This window comes from Sus scrofa, chromosome 9 (assembly GCF_000003025.6).
Source record: "Sus scrofa isolate TJ Tabasco breed Duroc chromosome 9, Sscrofa11.1, whole genome shotgun sequence".
Classification (NCBI taxonomy): Eukaryota; Metazoa; Chordata; class Mammalia; order Artiodactyla; family Suidae; genus Sus; species Sus scrofa.
In genome coordinates this window covers 31360502-31388074 of record NC_010451.4, presented here as the reverse complement: position 1 = coordinate 31388074, position 27573 = coordinate 31360502, and the positions used below count along the sequence as shown (strand labels likewise).

Below are 27573 nucleotides of genomic sequence, written 5' to 3'. Positions count from 1 at the left end.
TAGGTACCACATTTGATTTATCAAAATAAATAAGGATAGGAGTTCCCATCATGGCACAACGGTTAACGAATCTGACTAGGAACCATGAGGTTGAGGGTTTGATCCCTGGCCTTGCTCAGTGGGTTAAGGATCTGGCATTGCCGTGAGCTGTGGTGTAGGTCGCAGATTCGGCTCGGATCCCGTGTTGTTGTGGCTCTGGCATAGGCCGGCAGCTACAGCTCTGATTCGACCCTTAGCCTGGGACCCTCCATATGTTGTGGGAGTGGGCCAAGAAATAGCAAAAAGCCAAATAAATAAATAAATAAATAAATAAATAAATAAATAAATAAATAAATAAGGATAGATGTGAAAATGATTTGAAAAAGAAAAAAATGTACTATTATTGGCAGATTCAATAAACAATCTCTATCTTCAAGGGAGTTTATAATGCAAAGGGGGAAATGATGCCAGAATGATAATGATTTAATGTGCATTTATCAGGTAGAAGGTAATGTACTAAAGGCTATGTACTTTCTTTATAATCTTTATAGGAAATCTGATATTGACACCTCTGATTCATAAATGAGAAGACTAAGTCTCAGGAAGTACAAGTGACTCACCTAAGATGACACAATATTCTGATAGTGGACCAGGAATTCAATTCTGATTTTTTTTTTTTTAATTTTATGGCTGCACCAGCAGCATATGGAAGTTCCTGAATCTGAGCCACAACTGTGACCTACACCACAGCGGCAGCAACACTGGATCCTTTAAATCACTATGCCAGGCCAGGGATTGAATCTGTGCCTCTGCAGAGACCTGAGCCACTGCAGTATGATTCTTAACCCTTTGTTCCCTGGTGGGAATTTCATCAATTCTGACTCTTTTTTTTTTTCTTTTTGCCTTTTCTAGGGCCACTCCCACAGCACATGGAGGTCCCCAGGCTAGAAGTCTAATCGGAGCTGTAGCCACTGGCCTACGCCAGAGCCACAGCAACATGGGATCCAAGTTGTATCTGCGATCTACACCACAGCTCATGGTAAAGCCGGATCCTTTACCCACTGAGCAAAGCCAGGGATCAAACCAGCAACCTCATGGTTCCTAGTTGGACTCATTTCTGCTGCGCCACTATGAGAATTCCCAAGCCTCTACTATTCTTGCTAGTCAGCCTATAAGAGATTTAGGGTAAGGCCAGTGATGAAGATGACAGAGTAGAGGGATGGGACCAACCTGGATCTTTTAACTTGATACACTGTATCAACCAATGAAAAGAAATCTGCTTTATCTTCTTGTCAGGAAAGCTAATAAATTTCTTTATTGTTTAAGTAAATTTGAGTTACAGTATATTATTTGCAAATGTTAGCATCTTAAGATACAGAGGATAACTGAGAACCCCTTTGATTTATGAAGATTAAAACTGCAATCATTCCTTATCTGTCCCAAGACTGGTTATATTAGCATATATAACCTAAAAAGAGAATCTCCAACATATCTAATTACTCCAAATAAACCCCTTGGAATTGAAAAATGACAAGTCAATTGGGAAAACTGAAAGAACAGCTGGCCGACTAGTGGCAAACAGCCAGATAGATAAACACATAATAGAATGAAATTACTAAAATGACTTAAAAACTTACCTATAGGATAATGAAGTAATCACTTTTGGATAGAGACTTGGGACTTATTAAAGAGGAAGTATTATAATCAATGAATTTCTATGACAATAAAGTACAACAAAGTATTGAAAATTAGAGAATTTCAGAATAAAATTGGAAAGCCCTATCTTACAAAACCACAACCAAACAATATGTCTTTCTCATTACCACATTCATTTAAAAAAATGGCCTGAAAAGGTTGGAGAAACTGCCATGTAAGATGAAAATGAAAAGCTAAACTTGCCAGCTTTGACTGAGGGAGGCTGAACAGATATCATGAGACTTAACATCTCATGCATGCCTTGCCATTTTCCAGCCAGGTTAGAGGTGAGTCAGGAATTCACTTCCGTATCTTTAGATACTGAAGCTGGAAGGATGGGTTTCCCAGTGACTATTCCAAAAGAATAGTTCCTCTGGCATAGCACTTAAAGATGGAACAGGTGATTTTTTCTTTTTTCTTTCTTTTGGTAGCAAAAGGGAATAAATAAACAAACATGCCAAAGGACTGGGATATTTGAAGCATTTTTGAAGGAAGGAAAGTAGACAGTTTTAAGTTTGATGAGAATAGCAGGAGTTTATGTGGAAAAAGGGAGGTTGAGGGAAGATCGTGAACACTAGGACAATGAGTTTGACCATTTTTATGAAGGTAAGGGAGGCCAGTAAATGTTTTAAAATGGGAGGTGGATCAGCAGATTAGATATTATAAAGGAAGAGTCAAGAATGGGAATGAAACATTATTCCAGAATTTCATAATAAGTAAATTGGAAAAATAATGGTACTATAAGGGCAAAATCTGAAGGTGGATCTGAAAAGTTTTCTTTTTAACTTAATGCAATGAATTTTAATTGAAATAGTTCTGATGATAACACAGAAGATGCTAGTTTGGTGGCTGAAGAGAACTGAAAAAGTCAAGAATAGTCATTGTGATCAATGTGATGGGGAATCCATAACATCTGAGCAGCAATATTGCTGAACAACATTGAGAGCTTACATAAATTTATATGATTTTATAGGGCCTGAGTCAACATTGTTACTTTAGATTCTTTACATCCTACATTTGCTCTTAATAAGAAACCCAGCTATAATGGGAAAAAAATTGTTACATTAAAAAAAAGTAAAAAAAAAAAGGAAAAAAAGAAACATAATTGAGTTTAAAAGTTAGCATGATAATTTTCAAGGAAGTCATGGATTTCAGATAGGAATTGAATTAGGCAAAGCTGGTGATCAAACAAGTTGAATCCATGTGAAACTCAGAGGAAGAGAATAAATGTGGGAGCTCCTATTGCAGTAGTTTAAAGCAGTTGTCAGAGGTTTCATGTCCCGAGTTATAGATCAAAATACAGATAGCGGAGCATCCAGGAGACAAGTTAGGGCCCTACAACTGCAAATAGGATGAGATAACAAGATCCTGGCCCTTAGTAGGCTGATATATCAATTAATAGTTGAAAATATCTGCTCTTGGAGTTCCCATTGTGGCTTAGTAGAAATGAATCTTACTAGTATCCATGAGGACTCAGGTTCCATCCCTGGCCTCGCTCAGTTGGAAGGATCTGGCGTTATTGTGAGCTGTGGTGTAGTAGGTCATAGATATAGCTCGGATCTGGTTTGCTGTGGCTGTGGTGTAGGCTGGTGGCTACAGTTCAGATTTGATCCCTAGCCTGGGAACCTCCATATGCCACGGTGTGGCCCTAAAGACAGAAAAAAAAAAAAAAATCCGCTCTTGACATACAATCTCATTGGAGACATAATCTTTTTCTTTAGCACTACCATTTAATCTCCTGCTCATATACAGTTAAACCTCGTTTTATTTTACATCACAGATATTGTATGTTTTACAAATTGAAAGTTTGTGGCAACTCTGAATCTTACAAGTCTGTCAGCATCATTTTTCCAAAAACATTTGCTCACTTTTTGTTTCTGTGTCATATTCTGTTAGTTCTTGCACTCTTTCAAACTTCAGAACTGTTATTATGTTTGTTATGGGGATCTGTAATTTTTGATAACACTGCTAAGACTCACTGAAGGTTCAGATGATGGTTAGCATCCTTTAGCAATAAAGCATTTTTTTTTTTTCTTTTTGGTCTTTTCTTGTTGTTGTTGTTGCTATCTCTTGGGCTGCTTCCGCGGCATATGGAGGTTCCCAGGCTAGGGGTTGAATCGGAGCTGTAGCCACCGGCCTATGCCAGAGCCACAGCAACGCAGGATCCGAGCCGTGTCTGCAACCTACACCACAGCTCACGGCAACGCCGGATCGTTAACCCACTGAGCAAGGGCAGGGACCGAACCCGCGACCTCATGGTTCCTAGTCGGATTCGTTAACCACTGCGCCACGACAGGAACTCCGCAATAAAGCATTTTTTAATTAAGGTATGCACATTTTTCTTCAAACTTACACACTTAATATTATAAGCATAACTTTAAAAAAATTGAAATGTAGTTGATTTACAATGTTGTGTCAATTTAAAGTGTATAGAAGAGTGATTCTGTTATAGATACACATATATATACCCTTTTTATATACTTTTCCACTATAGATTATAAGATATTGAGTATAGTTCCCTGTGATATACAGTAGGTCCTTGTTGATTATCTTATATTTAGTAGTGTATATATGTTAATCTCATACACCTAATTTATCCCTTCTCCACTTTGGTAACCAAAAGTTTGTTTTCTATGTCTCTGAGTCTATCTCTGATTTGTAAATAAGTTCATTTGTATCTTTTCTTTAAGATTTCACATATAAGCAATATACATTTGTTTTTTCTGTCTTAATCACTTCACTTAGTATGATAATCTCTAGTTCCATTTATGTTGCTCCATATAGCATTATTTCATTCTTTATTATGGTTGAGTAGTATTCCATTTTATCCATCTTCTTTATCCGTTCATCTACTGACAAATATTCAGGTTGCTTCCATGTCTTGGTTATTGTAAAAAGTGCTACTATGAACATTAAGGTGCATGTATCTTTTCAAATTATGGCTTTCTTCTGATAGATACCCAGGAGTGGGGTTGCAGGACCATGTAGTAGTTCTATTTTTAGTTTTCCAATGAACCACTATACTGTTCTCCAAAGTGGCTGTACCAATTTACACTCCCACAAAGAGTGTCTACACTAAAAAGGAAAAGGTTTCCTTTTCTTCCACATCCTCCTCAGCATTTATTATTTGTAGACAGTTTGCTGATGGCCATTCTGATTGGCATGAGGTGATATACTTTATGGTATTTTTGATTTGTATTTCTCTAATAATTAGTGATGCTGAGCATCTTTTCATGTGTCTGCTGGCTATCTGTATGTCTTCTCCGGAGAAGTGTCTATTTAGGTCTTCTGCTCTATTTCTTTCTTTCTTTCTTTGGGCTGTACCCTTGGCATATGGAAGTTCCCAGGCTAGATGTCAAATGCGAGCTACAGCTGCCAAGCTATGCCACATCCACAACAATGTGGGATCCAAGCCATGTCTGTGACCTACACCATAGTTCACAGCAACACTAGATCCTTAGCCCACTGAGAGAGGCCAGGGATCAACCCCCAGTCCTCATGGATACTAATGGGATTCACTTCCACTGAGCCACAATGGGAATTCGAGACGTTTGTCTTTTTGTTGAGCTATATGAGCTGTTTGTATATTTTGGAGATTAATCCCTTGTCAGTTGCATTGTTTGCAAATATTTTCCTCCATTCTGTAGGCTGTCTTTTAGTTTATGGTTTCTTTGATATGCAAAAGTGTTTAAATTTAATTAGGTCCCATTTGGCTATTTTTGTTTTTATTTTCATTACTCTAAGAGAAAAATCAAGAAAGATATTGCTGTGATTTATGTCAAAGAGTGTTCTGCCTATGTTTTCTTCTAAGAGATTTGTAGTACTGGTATTATGTTCAGGTATTTAATCCAATTTAAGTTTGTTTTTGTGTATGGTGTTAAAGAGAGTTATAATTTCATTCTTTTACATGTAGCTGCCCAGTTTTCCTAGCGCCATTTATTGAATAGGATGTCTTTTCTCTAATGTATGTTCTTGCCTCCTTTATTGTATATTAATTGATCATAGGCACATGGGTTTATTTCTGGGCTTTCTAGGATGTTCCACTGACCTAAATTTCTGTTTTTGTGCCAGTCCCATACAGTTTTGATGACTATACTTTGGTAGTATAATCTGAAGTTAAGCAGCCTGATTCCATCAGCTGTGTTTTTCTTTCTGAAGATTACTTTGGCTATCCAATATCTTTTTGTTCCCATACATATGTTAGAATTATTAGTTCAGTTCCTTGAAAAATGCCATTGGTAATTTTATAGAGATTGTGCTGAATCCGTAGATTGCCTTGGGTAGTATAGTCATTTGACAGTACTGAGTTTTCTAATTCAGGAACACAATATATCTTTCCATCTGTTTATGATTTCTTTGATTTCTTTCATCAGGATCTTATAGTTTCTGGAATACAGGTCTTTTGCCCTGTTAGGTAGGTTTATTCCTAGGTTTATTCTTTTTGATGTGATGTTAATTAGGGTTGTTTTCTTAATTTCCCTTTTTTATCTTTCATTGTTAGTGTATAGAAATGCAACGGAATTCTGTGTTAATTTTGTTTCTTGCAAATTTACCAAAATCATGGATGAGCTCTAGCAGCTTTTGGGTAGCATCTTTAGGATTTTCTGAGTGCAGTATCATGTCATCTGCAAACAGTGACAGTTTCATTTCATTTCCAATTTGGATTCCTTTTATTTTATTTTTCTTCTCTGAAAGCTGTGGCTAGGACTTCAAAACTATGTTAAAATAAAAATGGTGAGAGTGGACATCCTTGTCCTGTTCCTAATCTTAGAGGAAATGCTTTTGGCTTTTCACTGTTGAGTATGATTTTAGCTGTGAAGTTTGTCATATATGGCCTCTGTTACATTGAGGTAATTTCTTTCTATGCCCACTTTCTGGAAAGTTTTTATCATAAATGGATGTTGAATTTTATCAAAAGCATTTTCTGTGCAAGCACAATTTTTATATACACTGAGAAACGAAAATGTTTGTGAGACTCTTTCTATTGCAATATTTCCATAATTGTTATGGTCTGGAACCAAATTCACAGTGTCTCCGAGGTATGTCTGTACTCCATGTTGCCACAATTCAGCATATGAATCATTCTTTGCCATTTGCATTTGGTTTTCAATATTTAGATTAACATTTTCTATGAGAAAGAGTGTGTGTGTGCCTCAAAGGATTGGGTGAAGTGAATGGTAGAAGTTATTGGAAAAAAAATGCTGAGAAGCTTACAGAGATGGGAACACCAAACTTCAAATAACTGTTTTGTGATTGCAGCTGTCAGAAACTTCTAAAAATCTTTTCCCATCACACCATTCCCAAATAGATTTTCTTTCCATTTTGCTTGGTTTGTTTTTATGCTTATTGACATGTTGTATGACATGACAATATATTTAATGTTCAATTATTATGATTTATTCTTTACTCAGTTATTACTCCATATACAAACATTCTTCCTTGTTTATGTAATTTAAAAAAATGTAATTACTCTCTTTGTGGAAAAAGACTACATATTCATTCATTCATACATTTAATACTTTGCTCAACAATATTGAAGAAATATCTACTATGTGCTAGACTCAGGGGATTAGGCAGTGGGCAGGATAAAGACTGTATTTGCCCTTATATATTGTACTTTGTAGGGAGGAGAAGACAATCAATGAACAAAAGAATGAGATAATTTCAAATAATAATAAATGCAGTGAAGAAAATAAAGACAGGTGAAAATTGAGTGGAGGAGAGGCAGAAAACCTTAAACAGGAGTTGAGAAATAAATGATAAGAAGGAGCTAACCAGTCACATAAATATTATTTACAAGAGTTTATCAACAGGCAGAGAACATCAATAAAAAAAAAAATCCCTAGGTGTTATGAGTTTGGCATATTTGTGGAACAGAAAGAAATCTGGGGTGGTTGAAGCAAAGTGAAAAAGAGGTTAGAGAAGAGTGATAATGCAGAGATCAGTAGGAGCTAGATAATGCAGGGATGTGAGGATAACAGTAAGGAATTTGGTTTTTATTCTGAGTGTATGGAAAGTCTTGGGATTACATACCAGAAAAGCTGAAGAAAAGAAGCCCTTAAAAATCATAGAGGGAAAGTTTGATGGAAGTCCTTAGAGAATGTACAAAGTTTTGTGTGTATACGGGGGAGATCTCTTTAATTTATTAAAAATGTATGGGTATTTTTTTTTTTTTGCAATGAAGTTTTGATAACAACTGTAGATAGTGATGACTCAGTAAATCACTCTTTCAACTTCTTTTATTGTAGTGGTATTGCTTAGTAGAAACTGTCAGTTTAGTTTCACTGACAGTAGTCTTTGGATCCTCTGAGGATGTTTGCATATATGTCTCTTGCAATCTTAGTATATGATGACTTTTTCTACTTTCGTTGTAAGCAAAAACTAAAAATATACTACCTCTTCCCCATATCAGTCTTATAAAATTGAAATTTCATGACATTTATTCTGGTTAGTATAATTTGTGAACATGTGGTTGTCATTGGAATTTCAACTCCCTGTGATGGGAGCTAAAATGACTTGTGCCATTTTTGGCTAAAGCATTAAATTACCAATGTGAGACTCTAGCATCACTACATTCAAAATGTTTATTTAAAGAATTCTTGTATTCCTTTTTAGAACAATACAAACATTTCTTGTTTAATTATCACAGACTTCAGGTGAAAGGTAAATTAGCCAACAATTCCAGGTAATTAGGCAGGCAAAAATATTTAATGTAGTTTTACATGAGTTGAAATTGTAAACAATATATATATTCCAACATATAAGCAATACTCTCCATCCATCGAAGGTGATCTTTCTGAAATGGAAAATAGATATTTGAGGGTCTAATTTGCAAACTGACAAGAATAATTAAAAATAACCAACTTGTTTATTTAAAACTTCAAGCAACCCAGACGCTATCCTGAAATTAATTTAGTAAGCTAGTATTACATAAATTCTAAGAACAGATGAGTGGAAGAACGCCTGTAGGAAAAATAGCATATGGGGTGCTAAAATATGCAAGGTACCATGCTTCTGCAAAGCTTTCTATAAATCCAATATTGGGTTTGTTGTATATGACTCATTATAACTGCAATGCAAATTAAGACCAAAAAATAATGTACAAGTGTATAGATTTTTACATTTGTTCGGTTTCACTATTTATTTATGAATAATTTATAGATATCCCTGTGACTTATTTTCCCAAATACACTATGAAGCAAATTTGGAGTTATTATTTCCAAAGACAACATTGGGCCAACACATTTATAAAGTCATTCTTTTAAAGTCAGGTGTATCTTTGACAATACTGTGGACAAGACCATAAGTAGGAGACTTTCTTTAACGTGTTTTTTTCTGAAATATAAACCTGCATTTGTTCACACTTACAGTTGTTCTCCAGTATCCACCAAGGATTGGTTTCGGGACTCCCTCAGATACCAAAATCCAGGGTTACTTAAGTGCTTTACATATAAAAGGCAGAGTATTTGCATATAATCTACACAATCCTTCTCTAAATTAATTTTAGTATGTCATACAATGTAAACTCTATGCAAATACTTGTAAATACAACATAAATGCTATATAAATAATTACCTGCAGGACAAATTCAAGTTTTGCTTTTTGGAATTTTCTGGAAATTTTTTATCCAAATATTTTTGATCCACTGTTGGTTGAATCTGTGTATGCCAAACTTGCAGATACAGATAATTGACTGTAGTTAGATTTCCTTTCAAGATATCTGTTTGGGACTTGGGACATGTTTCACAGTCATGGAAGTGAACAAAACTTGACAAACATGTATATAGGGTCATTAATTCCATATTTAACTAACTGAGCAAATCAACAGTCTCTTAAGGACTTCAGAATAAGTATTACTTCCTAAGCGCTTAACTTGCTGACAATGGCTGAAACATAATGGAGAAAGGATTGTCTTAGTGGTTTCTTGATGGCTGCTGGCTTATACTCTGAGTATTTTTGCTCTACAACTATAAGTAGATATTTATCACTATGCAGTGTACCATTAGAGCTCAGCACAGATTGCAAAAGACTGCCGTCATATGGTCACAGTGAACTTAGTACAATCCCTATGCCACCATCTAACTCATTTGGAGAAATGGAGACAGTGGGCTTTTGCAGAAGCACTTAAATAGAGCAGTCCTGGAGCTTGGGTAATTTGTAACAGATGTTCCATATAATGGATGAATTACAGGAGAGTGTTTGTAATGCAGACTGTCTTATTCAGTGGGTATGATCGATGCTTCTTATTAGTTTGACTTAACATTCTGTGAGCTGAGGTTGTGAGACAAATATGTGAGCTTTAATTTACTGATACATAGAGATCAAGTGATAAAATGTCTTTGAAAGAGTGATTAGGTATTTCAAATGAAATGTACTAATAAGAGTTCTATTTCTTGAGTTGGCACAAAAGAAATAATTATATGAACCAAAAACCTCTGAACAAAACATATAATTCAAACAGACTTGTTTTATACCATAGTTTACTGTGATTAATGTATGCTAAAATTAACCAAATCAGAATGCTGACAAATGAAAAAGCTTATACTTTGGTATAGATGATTAGCTTAGGTGGTTTACAGAAAAAAACCCTTTGCTTGAAAGTTTGTACTTTTGATCTAGAATGTTTTAAAATCTAAGACATAATTCCAGAGGAATTGAAAACTATTCATACTGGTTTTTTTTTCAATTTTTTTTTTTTTTTTTTTTAAATCTAAGCATTTGTGAGTTCCTGTTGTGGCTCAGTGGTTACCGAATCTGACTAGGAACCATGAGGTTGTGGGTTTGATCCCTGGCCTTGCTCAGTGGGTTAAGGATCTGACGTTGCTGTGAGCTGTAGTGTAGGTTGCAGACGTGGCTCAGATCCCACATTGCTATGGCGCTGGAGTAGGCTGGCAGCTGTAGCTCTGATTGGACCCCTAGCTTGGGAACCTCCATATACCACGGGAGCGGCCCTAGAAAAGGCAAAAAGACAAGAAAAAAATCTAAGCATTTGTTTCATAAGTATTTCCAAATTCTTTAGAGTCTTTGATGGTGTTTATAAAGGCTATTTATATTTTACTCTTTATTTTAATTTTTGCATGCTTCATTGCCAAGTAAACTAAAGGTATGGCAAAGTCCCATGTACACATTCATGGAAGGCATATTTATGTTTTAAAAATATTGAACACTGTGAATTTAAATCAATTTTATATCATATATTTGGGACTCATTTTATGTTACCAAGCTAACATAAAGCATATAATCTGTCTATTAGATGTGCAGATAATATTTGTCACTGATATGAAAGCAGTACTCTTAGAACTACGACCTCTTTATTATATCTACACATCTTTTCTAGAATAAAATATAGTTTGTGTACTTAATTTTTTTTAAACTGAATCTTATACTCTTGGTGACTTTGTGTAACTGTATTCTAAGCCCTTCAATGTATATTTCACCTGGGGAAAATTCTCTTGTACACTGAGAGAGCTATTGCAACTTGTTCAAGGATGGAGGCCGTCATGGTGGAATCTTCAATGCAAATAAGTACACATTAATATAAACAACCCACTTCTAAAAGTGAGGCAAGCTTTCATTGATTCAGTTAACTGCACTGAGATGGCCCTAATGGTGTCTCACAGCTTATACTAGTGACAGCAAACCTGCAAAACAGGCATTATACTAAGATTATCAACAGGCTGATTTGATCCTAAGGAGGGAGAGGCAGCCAAAATGCTCTCAATCACCTTCAGAATATATTACAAATGGTAATTGAATAAGATGGACATAGCAATTATAAAATTATTGGACATTTCAGTCCATGGATAATCACATAAGATCACCTGTTGGATAAATGTAGGCCATTTCCTGTTTACAATACTCTAAAGAGCAATGATTCATCTCCTTAATATTAAAAGTTAGGAAAATGGAAATGGAAATACTTACCCTAGTTAAGAATACTAACAACAATATCTAGCATTTACTGAGAAGCATTCTACCATTTGAAATCTCATTTAATTTTCCTATTAAATCTGTAAATTAGATGTTATATCTCCATTTCACAAATGGAGGCTCCACAAGAGGTAAAATGACTTGCCTAGGGTATCCAGCTTGTGTCAGAGTGAGACTCAAATCCTGGCCTGGGTTATTTTTATGATGCTACATTGTGTAGGCTGGGTAAAGTGGCTTCTATCCCAGCCATTTTAAACAACTTGAGTAACTGGGCTTGAGATTCAACTAACCGAGCACCTGCTATAAACTAGGCCTAGTACTCACTGTTCCATTTACTCAAAAGACCTTGCTTTTCCAAATGCACCACACATAGAGAGGATCTTTTTGCACATCTTGAATTTGTGCAATTTTATTTCCTCACAACAATAATTAACTTTCCAGTCATCGCTTTTATATCTCAGCATTTCAATACCTGCCCACTTTGAATTTTGCACAGGTTATTCTCTATTTTAATGAACTATTTTTATAAAGGTAGGAGCTATTTTTTCCCCTTCTTTCTCAGTTTTTAGGTATCTCAGCAATGATCCACAAATTCCAGAGGTAAAATTTACTGATAGACTCAGTCAGTAACATAGAGACTCATGTGCTCATGACCACTAATCTTTACCACATAATATATTGAAATAGATTTTCTCCATACATACTAAACCATACATTTTACACACTTTAGTTTTAAAAGATAAAAAGAAACATCCACCTGAAAGATTTTTTTTTACCAAGAACGAGTCACTTATTTATTTCTTGGCATTAGCAGACATCATCTGGTGTTCAGTGTTTTCCCCTACTCTTTCACCTCGCTTGCTCTAACTCATTAGAGAACTAATTGCCTTTGTAATTCCAAAATAAAGAGTAGGGAAACGGAGACATTACCTTTGCTCAGAGTTTGGGAGGACAAAATACAATCTGTAGTAAAAGCTAGCAAAAATTTCTTCTAATCCATGTTAGCCTTCTCTCTGTCCAATCTGCATGGATTTTGTGTTGTTTAATGAAGAATCGTTCAGAAATCAGGCCCAGGCTATATGTTGTAATGTTTTACCAAAAAAAAAAAAAAAAAAATCAAGAAAATAATTTAAAATTGAATAGTTTGGAAGATAGGTTGAAATAAAACAAGGTTTTGGAATACAGACTGAAGTAAACTTACCAATTTTCTATTATCTTCCTTGGAGATGTGACCAGTCGCTGGCTTGACATTCAGCAGAACTTTTACCTGGGGTCCACATTTGGGTTGTCAAAAAAGAACCACATGGTATGCATATGCCCTGCAAGACTGTATCTCCTAGGCTTCCCAAGAAAACAAATTACTGCCCAGTACTTAAAAGACATGCTTAAAACAAGCCAGGTAACAGTCACAGAAAACAGAATATATTCAGGAACATAAGAAGGTCATATTTTAGAAAGGACTAGTGGGTTGGTTTAGATTGTGTCTATACAAAGTAAACGAAAAATGAATAAGAAGGATGCTATTTCCAAACAATTCAAACAAATAAACAGATAAAATGTACTTCAGATATTTTACCTAAGTAATATTGGTGAGTTTGAGGATACTCTTCTGAACATCAAAGACCTTTTTTTTGGTTTTGTGTTGCTTTGTTTTCATGACTCATGGTATAATTCACCCTTAAGCAGATGAGAAACAATGACTATCAAGGTTTGAAAGGTAACAGTGGCAATTGTAGAGAAGGTCAGGCACATTTTAAAATTAATTGGGAGTTTTGTTCTTGCCTCATAATTTGGGCAATTGGAAGAATGTTTAAAATGAGAGAATGAGGAGATATCATGTAGAAAGAGGTCTATTACTTATTGATGCTTAATATTCCTGGGGGAATTTGGTCCAGAATCGATGTCTTTCTTTCTATCAAAACTTGAGTGTTTGGATAAGAAGCCCCACAAGATTTCCTGAGAAAACAGTCATTAGAATTTGATTTTTTTTTTTTTTTTTGTCTTTTTGCCTTTTCTAGGGCCTCTCCCATGGCATATGGAGGTTCCCAGCTAGGGGTCTAATTGGAGCTGCAGCTGCCAGCCTACGCCAGATCCACAGCAACGCAGGATCCGAGCCGCATCTGCAACCTATACCACAGCTCATGGCAACTCGGGATCCTTAACCCACTGAGCAAGGCCAGGGATCAAACCTGCAACCTCATGGTTCCTAGTCAGATTCGTCAACCATTGTGCCACGATGGGAACTACAGAATTGATATTTTTTATGATTAGCAAGCCATTATATTTATATGACTGAGGGTCAGAAGTTCAGACTTGTCAGTAAAGTTAGTGTTTATTTAGGCCAAGGTATAAGATAGGTAGCAGTGATCAATAATATTGAGTCTCCGGGTCATGAAATAAAAGATTAGGTACTTTAGAGTCTTAGAGAATATGAGGCCTATCCCTAGAGGTGGATGAGAATGAAAAGGTGTTGTTTGCCCAAGCTGAAGGAGTATCTTCTGTTCTCTTTCTTAGCTTAGCAAATGACTACATTTCTTTAATACAGCCCGTATATCATCTCCTTGATAAAAATTCTGTGAATCCTAGTCAGAGCTGCTTCTTCCATTCCCTTGTTTCTCATAGAACTCTTTTCTTTTTGTCTTTTTCTCTTTCTCTCTTCCTTTCCCTATTTCTTTTTTATCCTTCCAACCTCCCTTCTTCTCTTCTTCCCTTCCTTCCTCTTCCCTGCCCTTCCCTCCTTCCTTTCACAAATATTTATTAATAGTTTTCAAGAACAATATGTCAGGAAACTAAGTATGTCCAGGGGATACAGTGATGAATAACATGAAAACGGTCTGGCAATTGATGATGGAAGGCAGTATAGTAATTTAAAATGCTTACTTTGAAGTCAGTCTCCCTGGACTCTGCTTATGATTTTTCCAATTATTAGGGTGACATTTGACAAGTCCTAAACCTCTCTGAGCCTTAGCTTCCTCATGTGCAAACTGGAACTAAAATAGTATTCCTCTCATATTGTTTTATATGACATTCTAAATGAATAAAGGGAAATAATTCATAGAGAGCCTTTCGTACAATGCCTGGCATATAGGAAGAACTTAACCAAGTGCTAGATGTTTTTATCATTATTAATGGAGCTTGCAATTAGAAAGCAAAATGTGCTATTTACACATCTGTAATAGCACTATCTATATTATATTGTAAAAAGATGTGTGCCTTCATGTTGGAGACATAAATTGTTCATGGTTAGCTGATTCCTAGGATTTGATATGTGCTCTATAAATGTTTAATAAGTAAGTACTGAATAAATGAGTGAAGAGTGAGCGAGGGTAAAGTTAAGCAACCTGCCCAAAGTCACACAACTAGTAAGGGCTTGTGGGGATGAGCAACACTCTGTCTCACTTCAAAGCCTGTGTTTTCCTGATGATACTGCACTGCCTTTCACACATTATTGCTTGCCTCTTTTCACCTCCTGTGATTTGATTACTACACCGATCATTCCAGGGAATTTGTCTTTGCCTAGGTCATCACTGTTTCAAATTGTTCAAACCAGTGGTATTTCTTTTTTCTTGTTTTACTTGAATTTGGCACTGTTGCCTATTTTCTCCTTCCTGAAATTCTCTTTTCTTGTCCTTATGATTTCGTTTCCTGGACTTTCCTCTTAGTTGCTGTGTGTTTGGATAGCTATTTCCCCATCTCCTTTCTCCTCAACATTAGTGTTTCTGAAGTTTCTATCTTGAGCTTCTTCCCTTTCTCATTCTTCACATTCTGTCTTTGCAATTTCATTTCCATCTAATCATGCTCAAATCTATATCTCAACTCAAGCATTTTTCTCCTGAGTTCCACAGCTATAAGTTCATTTGCTTACTGGCTATTTCCCTATGGAGAGCCTTATTTTAAATGCTCTTCCTTTACCCTAATTCACTCATCTCCTTATCTTTCAGATTGCATAGAAAACAGGATCATTCTTCATTAGGATGGCCACATAATTTATCATCTAAACCAGGACAATTTTGAGAGAAGGGGCTTCATTAATAATTACTCTGGCACTCCAAATACAACTTGGAATAGTCTTAATCTAACCAGAATGTACGGCCTCTTTCCCATTGACCACTCAATTAAGCATTACAGCTGGCACTCATTCTTGACTCCTCTTTCTCATTTTTCATAGCCAGTGAGACGCAAAGTTCTGTAGATTCTGTCTCCCTCCTTTCTTTCGGATATGTGTGTTGCTTTCCATTGCAATTATCATTGCCCTTTTTCAGGCCTATCTTATCTTTTGTCAGAATTACTGCTATGATCTCCCATTTGGTCTTACTTTCATCTAAAGCATCCTCTGCAGCTTTCAGAATGAGCCTCTTAAAGTGCATATCTAATCACTTCCCTTTCCCACTTTGGCCAGCTGATAGATATCTATACCGTAGCATAGAAGTTAAGTTCTTTCCCATGTTATAAGAAGGCACTTATACTCAATCCCATTTCACCACTTCTCCCTCTTGCACACTAGAACTGTCCTGGCTTATGGTAGGTACCCACTAAAGAATGTATAAAATGGGCATTTAAAACATAATCCTACTTACCAAGAACTTATTTCAACAAGTTTTCATAAATGTGAATAAATAGGTAAATGTCATTTTTATAACAGGATGGAAGTATAGGAAAAACAGGTTAGGTCTGTGGAACAAAATGCATACTGAAATGTGATCACCTTACAATTTCTGACTCAGAAATAGGTACAAGGTAAAACTCAGTCAATTAGATTTTCATTAAAATGGAAGAGTGAAGGCAGAGCACTTGTTTCAAAATAGCAAGATGCTCCCCAGAAAGTCTAAGTCAATTGACTGAAATATCAATGCCTAAAAAACAACTTGTCTTCCAGCAGGTACTCAATATTTGTTGACTGAATATTATAAGAAATTCAGTCTTCAGCAATTTGTTGTCTGTAAGTAATGACAACTCATTTCTTTGTTTATATATAATTGTTTCAATCATTTTAGTCAGTCAAGTCACTGCAGTTAACTCTCACTTCAGTGAACCAAACTAAATGTGGTACAGAAAATCCAAATGCACAAGTGACCAAAAATGGTACTTTTAGTCAGTTGCTAAAGAAGTTCACAGGTTAGTAAACAATAATATGAAAAGTATGGGGAAAGAAATGCAAGTGTTATTGTGACTAAAAGAAATTTTATAGGTGTCAGTCAAACTAGTTAAGGTAAAATGTCTAAGCTAGAAAAGCAAGTGATTGGTATAAATTATTTAAAAAGTTCTATCTAATACCAGCAGTAGTAGTGACCTAAAAATTTCCACAATGATGCAGCATATTCCAATAAGACATTACATGAATGATATTAGATTTTCTTCTAGGTAAGGAATTTTTATCTCTATCTTAAGATTTTTTTTTAATATTGGAAAAGCAAATATATTAACTGAATAATTTCTATCCTGCCTTAAAACATAAATTATGTGCAAATTTGTTTACTATTAATATTAACATAAACTTACACTGAAAATATTTGTAATTGTCCTTTTGATACTCAAATACCAGCCAATCATCAAACCCAGCTTTGCTTTTTGTGATTTATGACTTTTTTCTTTTTCACTAGAGACTCTTTGGAATCCAAAACATTACTTCATCACATGAAGGCATGTGCTACCCAAACATGTCATTTCATACTGGATCAATGGTGGAGAAGAGAAACTATGCAAACTCTATCTTCCAAAGATAATTGTGCTAAACACTTTGGCTTTTTATTTGTTTTTTGCTTTTTAGGGCCACACTCACAGCATATGGAGGTTCCCAGGCTAGGGGTCCAATCGGAGCTACAGCTGCCAGCCTATGCCACAGCCACAGCAATACAGGATCTGAGCTGTGTCTGCAACCTACACCACAGCTCACAGCAACACCAGATCCTTAACCCTCTAAGCAAGGCCAGGGATTGAACCCATAACCTGATAGTTCCTAGTTGCATTCGCTTCCACTGCGCCACGACAGGAACTCCAAGACTTGTGCATTTTAAAGCTTGAAATGTTCAGAAATGGTCAGATGCTAAAGATAAACATTTATATCAGTTTGGAATCTACATGGTTCACAAGGGTAGTGCTTTGAGAGATATAAAGGCAGAACACATTCATACTACTTAATTATCAAATCTGCATGTATTAGAAGTACATTGAAGGTTTTCACTGAGCTTAAGTTTGCTTTTGTATTTGGAAAAGTAATAGTATGTGCTTGCATCTTTCTAATGGCAAAAGGGAGAAAATTCTCAAATTTTCCTCCCCTGCTGGTGAGAATCACTAAAAATTATAGCTTGGAGAAATCGGAGAGAATTTAATTGAGGGATCCAAAATGGTTTCCATCAGGTAATAACTGGTATCTTTAGATTATTTTCCACTATTTAAAAACAAAACAAATCAAAATATAGCCCTTCACAACTAGCTAAAATGTAAAGTCTCTTTTGCTGTTGGCTGGAGTTTAAATCACCTAGTTTGGTAATATAGACTAAATCACCTAGTTTGGTAATACAGACTACCTCATGATAAACGATTTTGGTGAAAATTAAAGTAGAAATATGAATTAAAGATTACTTGAACACAATAAATAAAATATTTCAAAACATAAGGTTCTTGAGGTAGAATAATTTTTAAAAAAGATCTTTTGTGGAGTTCCCTTCATGGCTCAGAGGTTAAGGAACCTGACTAGTATCCATGAGGACACAGGTTCGATCCCAGGCCTCCCTCAGTGGGTTAAGGATCCGGTGTTGCTCTGAGCTGTGGTGAAGGTCTCAGACATGGCTGGATCTCACACTGCTGTCACTGTGGTGTAGGCTACCGCTCCGATTGGACCCCTAGCCTGGGAACCTCCATATGTGACCCCGGGTGTGACACCAAAAAGACAAAAAAAAAAAAAGATCTTTTTGGGTAAAAAGCTGGTGAAACCCCTGAGGAGGCTTTATAATATGCTAATATTATAGAGGAGAAAACAGACTTAGATAGCTTTGCTATAACCTATCCCCCCCCTTACTAAAATCCTTTTTGTTTCTATGGATTTATACATAACTTAATAGCTATGCTGGGCTGGCTTCATGGGTGTGTTACTTGCGCAGTCACACAGTGTCCCTACCTTTGAAGGACCCTATACTTGGATTAATGCTTTTCTGTCACCATCTTGTAATTCTTATCAAGTTTTGAGGGAGAGGCTCTGCATTTTCATTTTGCACCAAGCCCTATTGCTATACCTGTGTCTTTTCCTAGTATTTTATTATTTCCCCTAAAAGACTGTAGGTTATCCAGGGGGCTTTCTTCTCTTTGTTGTTTCTCACCCCATTCCCAAAGATGACTCTTACACTAGTAGACAAGTAGACATAGAGCCAAACAGAGGGCTGAGAACTTGGTCTTCATCTTTCCAATCCAAGTGCTCAGCTCACCAGTTGCTGGATGAATGGATGAGTGAATAAATGAATAGCGAATTATCAATAAATACCTATTGACTTATTTAATTGACAAAACAGTGGAACTTTTGATGATAGTTTCAGTTTTGCCATGAAAATTGAGTAGGTGGATCTGGAGAGATTAAGGGTAAGATATTCAAAGAAAAAGTTTTATTGGAAAAAAGTGAAATTGAACCAATGGACAGTTTAAAGCAAGTAAGACTGAAAGACAGTTTGAAGGTGGGATATTTCTCAATAAGTTACACTCTGAGGTGGATTCTTTCTTCTTAAGTGCAATTTATTACCCATCAGATTCATCTTGTAAGTCATGATTCAGGAAATAAAAATTGGTGTCCAAGTTTGAGGAAAGGAGGGCCTATAGGTTGTACATTCAAAAGAACCACAAGATTTTTCATTCTTCTTTGACTATCACAAAAATTTCTTGATCGACTATTTTGCATTAGTAAACAGAGTAATACAAATAAAAAATTGCATGGGAAGTGAAATTTTTATTGTTCCTTCTCCCTCTAGGCAGAATAGACAGAGCTAACGCTCTAGTTCCCAGTTAGCTTAGCTAAACACATTTTGTTCCTTAAACCATGATGGTTTCCTACCTTATATTCTCTTTAGGAAACATGGCTCTGACATTTAGTTTTGCAAAATAATAAAATAACAAAACACAAACATTCCTTTCTCTGGAGTGTTTTATATTGTATTTGATCACCTCTTATATCGCTTAGGAGTATCAGCTCTTTAAAAATTGCATATCTCCTCAGTGAGATTATCTCTTATCTCTATCTTTTTTACCTTGGATACTATGATACAGCTCTAGCCATCTTTAAAGAGGTTACTTATGGCATTATCCAGACTTTCTTTCTCTATTGTTGCTACATCACACTAGAATAAGTGACTTAAATTGTGCACAGATGTCCAGGTGTGGCTTTAATTTCTTTTATACCCCAGCAAAATAACTTATTTTAACATATTCATTACTTCTATTATGGTTCTCCAAATCATGCATGGTGCTGGTTCACTGAATATTAAATATGCGAGAGCAAGCAATTTTATGCTTCAGATGATTATTTATGGGAAAATTCAATTTTTTAGAGGATGATAATAATGGTGGAATAGAGGTGAATAATACCACTGACATTCACAATCAAAATAAAGCAACAGTGGAAACAAGCATTTGGGGGAAAGATCACTTTAAAACAGTGAGTGGGAAGAGAAGCAGGGAGCATCACCGTCAGGGACAGTCAGATTCTAAACAGGCAATGATGAGGTCTTAGGACCATACACCTGAGCTCCAATTTAGTGTGCATGTGCAGCCAGGTGAAGAACTGTAGGAGTTGGTGAGATGCACAAAAGGATTTTATAGATTGTCTCTACTGGGAAAGGAGATGATCTCCTAGATTGATCTGAAAGAATATAGATTTTTAGTCTTCACTGAAATAGAATTATAAAGTTATAAAAACATATTCCTTGCCACCCAAGAATGTTCCTCATGCTCAAGATAGAGTGAAGTAAACTGCTGAGGCAATCTAATGATGGCATCCTATAAGACGTAGAGTGAAATCGTCTTTTCTGTTCCTATTTTTGTGACACACTGAATAAATGTACTTGAAAAATTCTGCTACTGGAATTGCAGCCATCATTAGGAAAAAGTCATCTAGAATGCTCAGTTTCAGTCCTGTGGCACTATTAGAATGCCCTGAGTTTACAAACCAACAAATGAAGGAATGGGAGAAAGAAGAATTCAGGGTAAAAATATTTTGAGTTTTATTTCACAATATTAAAAACAGCAATATCCAAGCATCCAAGTTCCTGAAACTGTTAACATACAAAAAATAGCAGTAAGAATAAAAAAGAACCAGCACCCTCAGTTCAGTTTTTAAATCTAAGACCAACCAGGAAGGAGAAGCATGTTATTTTTACTAATTTTAGAAAAATAATGCAAATATATAATAGAAAATTGGCGACTTGATCAAACTCACTTCAAAGGAAAGCTTGAGCTGAATGTTACATGAATATTCAGACAATAGTAACCTGTTTGAAATTGCTATTGAGTATAATTCCAAATTTATGCATTTTATCATTCCTAGGCATAAAGCCAAAGGTTAAAAGAACAGAACACAAAAAAGCCGAGCCTGAATTACCCTGTTGAGTTTAATTTTACTTACAAAGCAGAATGTTCGCTTGCCACTTAAATATGCCCCTCACAGCCCTGTAAAAATACCTGGTTTCTTGTTATCAGCCTCTAAATTGTGTTATTCATTTAGAAAGCTCCAATTTTAGGAGCATCATTCTAAATTACTAGGCAAGTGCTTCACAATAAATACACATAATCTAAAACAGACTGTAGCAAGAGAAGAAAGCAATTTTCTATAAATTTGACTTCAGTGTGGGGTTTGCTATTCCAAAAGCCTTGTAGCTTTAAAAGGCATAAAGGGAAATTTTTATCATGAGAGGATGAGCACTTTAAAAAGTTGATGCTTTATAATAAAGTAATACACATTCTTGACATAATTTTGGAGAAAAGTTCAAATAACCTTCTGAATAGAAACCACACAATGAACAAGCTGCCACTCACCCAGATACACACTTGTTTCAAAACAACATTTAATTGGATCAATGGTGGAACACAACCCCAAATCAATAAACCCTGGGTGATATATACAACTAAAACAAAAAGATGGGGAAGCTTACGGTAGTCCTCATACTTTCTGCTCAAGATTTTTATAATATTAATGAATTATTTCCAATTATGATTGGAAAACACTCCAAGTGGATAAGACAAGTTAATCTAAAGATAGAAGCTTTTGCTACGGACTGTGAAATTTTTATTTGCAGAAATCATGCAAGTGATCTTTGCATGCATTATTCCCAGCAGTCAAACGTGATTGTTTAACATCAGAAAGAGATAGTTGGGAATCTCGTAATGTACTCATTTTTGTCTTAAATAGAATTTCATGGTGTGTTCTCTGTGATTTTTTCTTTGAGCGGTACACCTGTAAACCTATGGTTTGTGAATTTTTCTGCAAGTATATTGTATCTCAATAAAAAGCTAAAAGAAAAGAAAAAAAGGAGGGAGAGAGAGAGAGAAAGGAAAAGTGAAAAGAGAAAGAAGGCAAGAAGGAAGGAAGAGAAAAACAGGAAGGAAGGAAGGGTGGGTGCGAGGGAGGGAAGAAGAAAGAAGAAAGAAAGGGAGAGAGGAAGGGAGAGAGGAGAAAAGGAAGGAAGGAGAGAAAGAAAGAAGAAAGAAAGGAAGAAAAAGAAAACACATGCTAGGAGTTCCATTTCCCATAATGGGGAATAATGTGCTAAAAGAAATTGCTGTAGTCATTTATGTAATTCAAATAAGATGTAGCTTTATAGGGTTGTGGATTTGGCAGCCTGGTTCATAGTTGGAAACCACTTAACCGTCATTTCTGCACAGAGAGACTATGTGTTGACATTTCCAGACTTTCAAAAAATCCCTGTCACTTAACAGTTGCAAATGCCACCATATTAGCATGCAGTTTTCCTGTTTGGGGAAGCAGAATTTAGAAGTCAGTGGAGAGGAAAAAAAAAAGTGCCCGGGGGGTTCCACTAGCTTTGCAGTTGAAAAACACATATATACACAAACATATTTTGCCTCTTTAGTCCAAATGTCTTTGTGACTCAGCTGTTTAAAATTTCTGCTTAGCATTAACTTGGTTAAACCCCTAGTGAACACTTAGTGCTAAAGTTGTTTTGGACCCTGAAGTTGGATCTGCAGGTTTTGTCTGTTTCTAAGAAGCAGTTTTCCATGTAATCTTTTCAAAGGCAAAAGGTTAAGCAAAAATGACATATACTGTAAAAACTGAAAATAAAATGCACAGTACTGATGTGCTCAAAGTCCATGCATTTAAATTCCTTTGTATGATAATTTATGGTGATCATGTCTTTAGACTGCACTATTAGCATACTCACCCCTAACAAGAAGTTCTGCCTCATCTGACACACTGTCTGCTGTGGTCTGTACCCTGCAGCCATATCTCCCAGCATGCATCAGAAGGATGTTCCTGATCATTAAATCTGCAGAGGATGCTTGCTGAAAGAGGGATGAAGTGCCAGTTTAAAATGTTGCAAATCTGCCTAGTTCAAGGTGGTTTAAGGGGAACTTTGCATAATCAGTCAAAGGGCCTATTTTTGGTCTTACAATTTATGTGACAACAATTCAGAAATCAAACATGCCCTACCTTAAGAAACACATGGAAGCTATGTTTTCAACAGTTACTAATAAAGGATTTGAACATTTGATATTGCATATAATGATTTATCAGCTACAATATTTAAGAAATATTTAAATCTGCATGAACAAATTCATATCTTTCAAAGTACAGGGAAAATAATCAGTGAGCAAAAACTATTGCTTTGCTATTCAGAGACAGGGCTATTTTTGTAGAAAGAAAACAGTACTGAAAGGAATAACAACTTGTGGAAATTAATTATAAGTTGACAGTAGTCAAAGGATTATCTAGTATGGCCTTATTGAATGGCTCCTTTTGTTAAGTAACAACAGGATGAGGTCGTGCTTAGGTGAATGACTGTTGGTCCCAAAGCCATATGTCTTCACTTAATAAAGATTTATTCCTTCCATAACCACCACCAGCAGGAGTAGGGTCAGCCTGAACTGTTAATCAATGCAATTACAAAACACAAAGTAGGCTCAAAACTCCTGATCGTTGTTGAGAGCACAATTATTAGAACATAGTTGAAGAACACCACAGTTAAAAGAGATCAGTAAATTCCAGGGAGATTATCTTTTAGATGTCATCAGTTCATGGGATCAGTGACAACCCTACACTTTAGAATGACTGGTACAACTGGTACAACCTCTCATTACTTAATCTTGTCTTTCATTTACTCTAACAGGAAGATAGGTTTCTTTTTTTCATGAATGTTTAAAGATCTGGTATTTCCAACAACTCATAAGGTATTTTTTTCAGATGAGGACATAGTAAACTCTACTATGCTCTCATTTTCCATGTTGCAATCAAAACTATTCACTGGAATGAGAATATATGCATGCAGCTTGAAATTATATCTTCAAAGAACACAACACTTCTCTCCAACAGTAGTTGAGCACATGAAAGAATGTCTAACTTGAGCCTTAGGGAAACACCCCAGATTAGAGAGCTTTAATTTTTTTGATGCAATGGATGAATTACCTTTGGAAAAAAAAATGATGCATTTGTTCTTAATGGGCAGTGTCCTGATGAATGTTTAAGTTAGTTTATTTTTATTTTAAAATAGACCAGTGGACAATATAAAAATTACAAAAGGGAGAGGAATTGCTAGAAATCCATTGGATTCTTTTTTTTCTTAGCATTCATAAAATTGTGAGAAGTCATTGGAAATGTTTACCTCTTAAGCGATGTGTGCTTCTTTAAAAAATCGTTTAACTGTATACTATGTTTTAAGTCCTTTCTGGTACTTCATTTCTGGTTTGTTTTTTTTTTGTTTCTTATCAGTCTTATGATAGGAACCTCTAAAGGTATTGAGGTTTTCTCTCATGAAATAATTGTTAAGACATGGTCTGGTTTAGTCATTTACAAGGGAATGCTTCTTGGTGAGAATGCATTAAAATGTCATAACAATTATATCAAGGAATGCGATATTTGTCCAGAGAATGTCTGCCACTGCTAATTTCCTTAGGTAAAATTGTTACTCTGAAATTTTGTGTTCTCATGTGTACTGGACTAAGTGCTCACTTCTTTTAAAATCTGAAAAGAAATTTTACACTTTTAAAACCCTTTGATTGAATAAGGGGAAACAAAAGCAAACTGTAAACATCACAATCCATAACTCGGTTTCAAATCTACATAATACAATGCTGTAATGAGCTTCAATATATTTACCAATTTATATCAATCTTAGGTATGAAAAATCTCTTTTTCTCCATGAATTTCTAAGCCATTTTCCAAATAGGCACTCAATTAAACCAATGTGCACACCATAGGCCCAGAAGGGGGGCTATGTTTAGTAGAAAAGCCAAAAAAAAAAATGCCTAGAAAATCAAAAGACTTATCATTTCTAGAAGTCTCATTTCTGAAAGACTGCACTTCGGGCTTTTTGTTTGTTTGTTGTTTTATTATTTGTTTATTTTTCAGTTTCACAAACTGATTAATGGTTGTTTAACAGCAAAAAAGGAAATGATTATAAGTCATTTTTCAGGCTCACATTTTTGGCAAAAATATTTCATAAAATCACATTTCTGTGATTAAATAATTGATTGCCTTATTTTCCAGTCCTTTTTCTTCCCAAATTACTGATGTATTTTTTTCCTGGGCAAATGTGTTAGAACCTTTGTCTTTTTTGTTGAATTACAGTGAAAAAAAGCTTAATGGGATTAAGGAGAGTCTTCACTGAAAAATCACATAAAGGTCCATGGAATTCAGAAGGTGAAGTACAGACTGTCTTTTCTATTTTGTCCTTTACTTGGTTCCTGCAATTAACGACACGCAGTGCTCTATAAACTGCTGAAGCTCCCTTCACTTCACACATCCAAGCTGTAGGAATAAAAAGCCTACAGCCTGCTGCATATCTTAATGCCAAGACTATTCGAGGAGTCTAAATTGTCTCATCTGGGGCCTATTCCTCCTCTTTTGGATTATATATGCATTATATTTTTACAAGTCTAAACAGGGAAGATTAAAAGTAAAATGAATGAATTGTGAACACTAAACCTAAATTACCCTTTCAGGAGATTTACTGATCTTTCAAGAGAAGTAATGAGAAGAATTCATGTGGGAGCCCATTATACTTAATCTCAGCCCACAGTATGCAGTTCCTGAGAGAGAACTTCCACAATTTAGTGCACTTTTAATGAAATGGTTACTTACAGCAGATGTTTGCTTTCTTAAGCTTAAACCTCATTTTCACTTTTTCTCTCTTAGGAGTTACTCTCTCTTTTCTTGTTTTCTTTGACACTTGCTTTATTATCCTGTCTTTTCTTTGCTGCTTTCTTTGGCTTTATGAACAAATCGCACTACGTGTTTCTTCCAAAGAACTTTCCCCAAACCAGTGCTTAACGTGATACTACAAGCATTGAGCACCTAGCACCGTGCATGCTGCATAGGGAGCTTGAAAAATATCTGTTGAATGAGTGAATAAATGAAGGCTCTTTAGGAAAGAGGCTATATGTTCATTCTGTGGGAATAGCAACAAGGCTAAGTCATTTATATTTATCACATAATCTCATTAAAGCAATTGCCAGATTACTGTAACTTTTATTTATAGCTTAAAAATAATACAGGAAATGTCATCTTCCTACTCAAGTCCAGTTCTTTATTAGCTTTCTAAGTGTCCTGTTCATCCAACCTAAGACCGCCAGTTAAGACATCCTAAAAATGGAAGCACACTGAACTTTGTTCTTCAAAGTATTTGTTGACTCTTGCTGCCTAGAGGATAAGTCCAAGTCCAATTCCCTGTTTCAACAGAAGGCTCCTCTGAGCAAGACTGTACCTTGGCTGAATTCCGAGTTTCTGTAACCCTAACCTCACATTTCTTCATACGCAGGAGTTCTTGCTGTAACTATGCCTGTTCCGATTCTTGTTCTCCCTTCTTTGCCTGGAAGGATGCTTTCAGACACAGCTCAGATACCTTCTCCTTGGTAAGCCTTGGGGATACCCAAAGAGGACCTCGGGGGGACTTCATCATTAGTTCTGCCACTGTTTAGTTTTGCTTCATGTGCTCTCTACTCATGTCTCTGAACTAGCACATGACATTATTCAAAGTCACCCAGAAGGTCCTCTCCGGGCATTCCCAAGGCTGAGCTGGGGACTGGGGCAGCTGACAGTCATTGGGTGAACTAATGAATGCCTTGCTTCCTTCCTTCCTTGTGGCTGGCAATACACCCTCCTCACTTTCTTTTTCCTCTTAAAGAAATTAGGAAGGGAAATAGGAAAAGACTATGGAGAAGATAGTAGAAAAGAATGTTCAAATAATATATACAGGTTTTGGAATGACACAGAATTGTGTGAACCCCTGCTCTACCACTTATTAAATTTTGAACTTGGGAAAATTACTCTGTCTCTCAGAGCTTGTCCTATAGCTTCAATGTGATAATGCAAGTAAAGCCCATAGCAGTGTTGTCTGGCACATAGTGTTTGATAAATGTTATTGTGAAAGGGCACTCTAATTGCATTCTTTGCCAAGAGGAATATTTCTTTAATTGGTATTCATGCCTTCAACAAGTTGGTTATCAACATTTTCCATAGCTATAGTAAGTTTTCTGGTAAGTGCCTAGCTTTATTTTATATGTATATTATTCCCCTTTCTCTCTTATAGAAAACCACTGTACCCAGAATAAGGAGACCCAAATTCTAGCCTTAGTTCAGCACCTTCCTAGCCCTGCAACACTGGAAAAGACACTTTCTGGTTTAATGATAACTGTACTGTCTCTCTCATGGGTATTGAGAGAAATCAAAAGAAATGACGTTCAAACATGAACTATTAGTAAATGCATCAAAAGCATAAAATACCCGTAAACATTTTTCCAGCAGGATGTAGCAGAATGCTG

General features: G+C 35.8%; 1 protein-coding gene and 1 long non-coding RNA gene across 3 annotated transcripts in view; both read right to left on the bottom strand.

The window, feature by feature from the left end:
- Positions 1-27573, bottom strand: part of CNTN5 (contactin 5) — a 1210258-nt gene that overhangs the window by 81786 nt on the left and 1100899 nt on the right. For both annotated transcript variants that reach the window (XM_003129801.6, XM_021102337.1), the window contains exon 16: positions 22980-23100. In XM_003129801.6, coding sequence (XP_003129849.3) covers positions 22980-23100 — 121 coding nt within the window. The remainder of the gene's footprint in view (positions 1-22979; positions 23101-27573) is intronic.
- LOC110262222 lies at positions 7831-17385 on the bottom strand. The gene is made up of 2 exons (XR_002346986.1): positions 12806-17385; positions 7831-12679 (listed from the first exon to the last, which is right to left on the bottom strand). It is a non-coding gene; the product is annotated as an uncharacterized LOC110262222 (long non-coding RNA).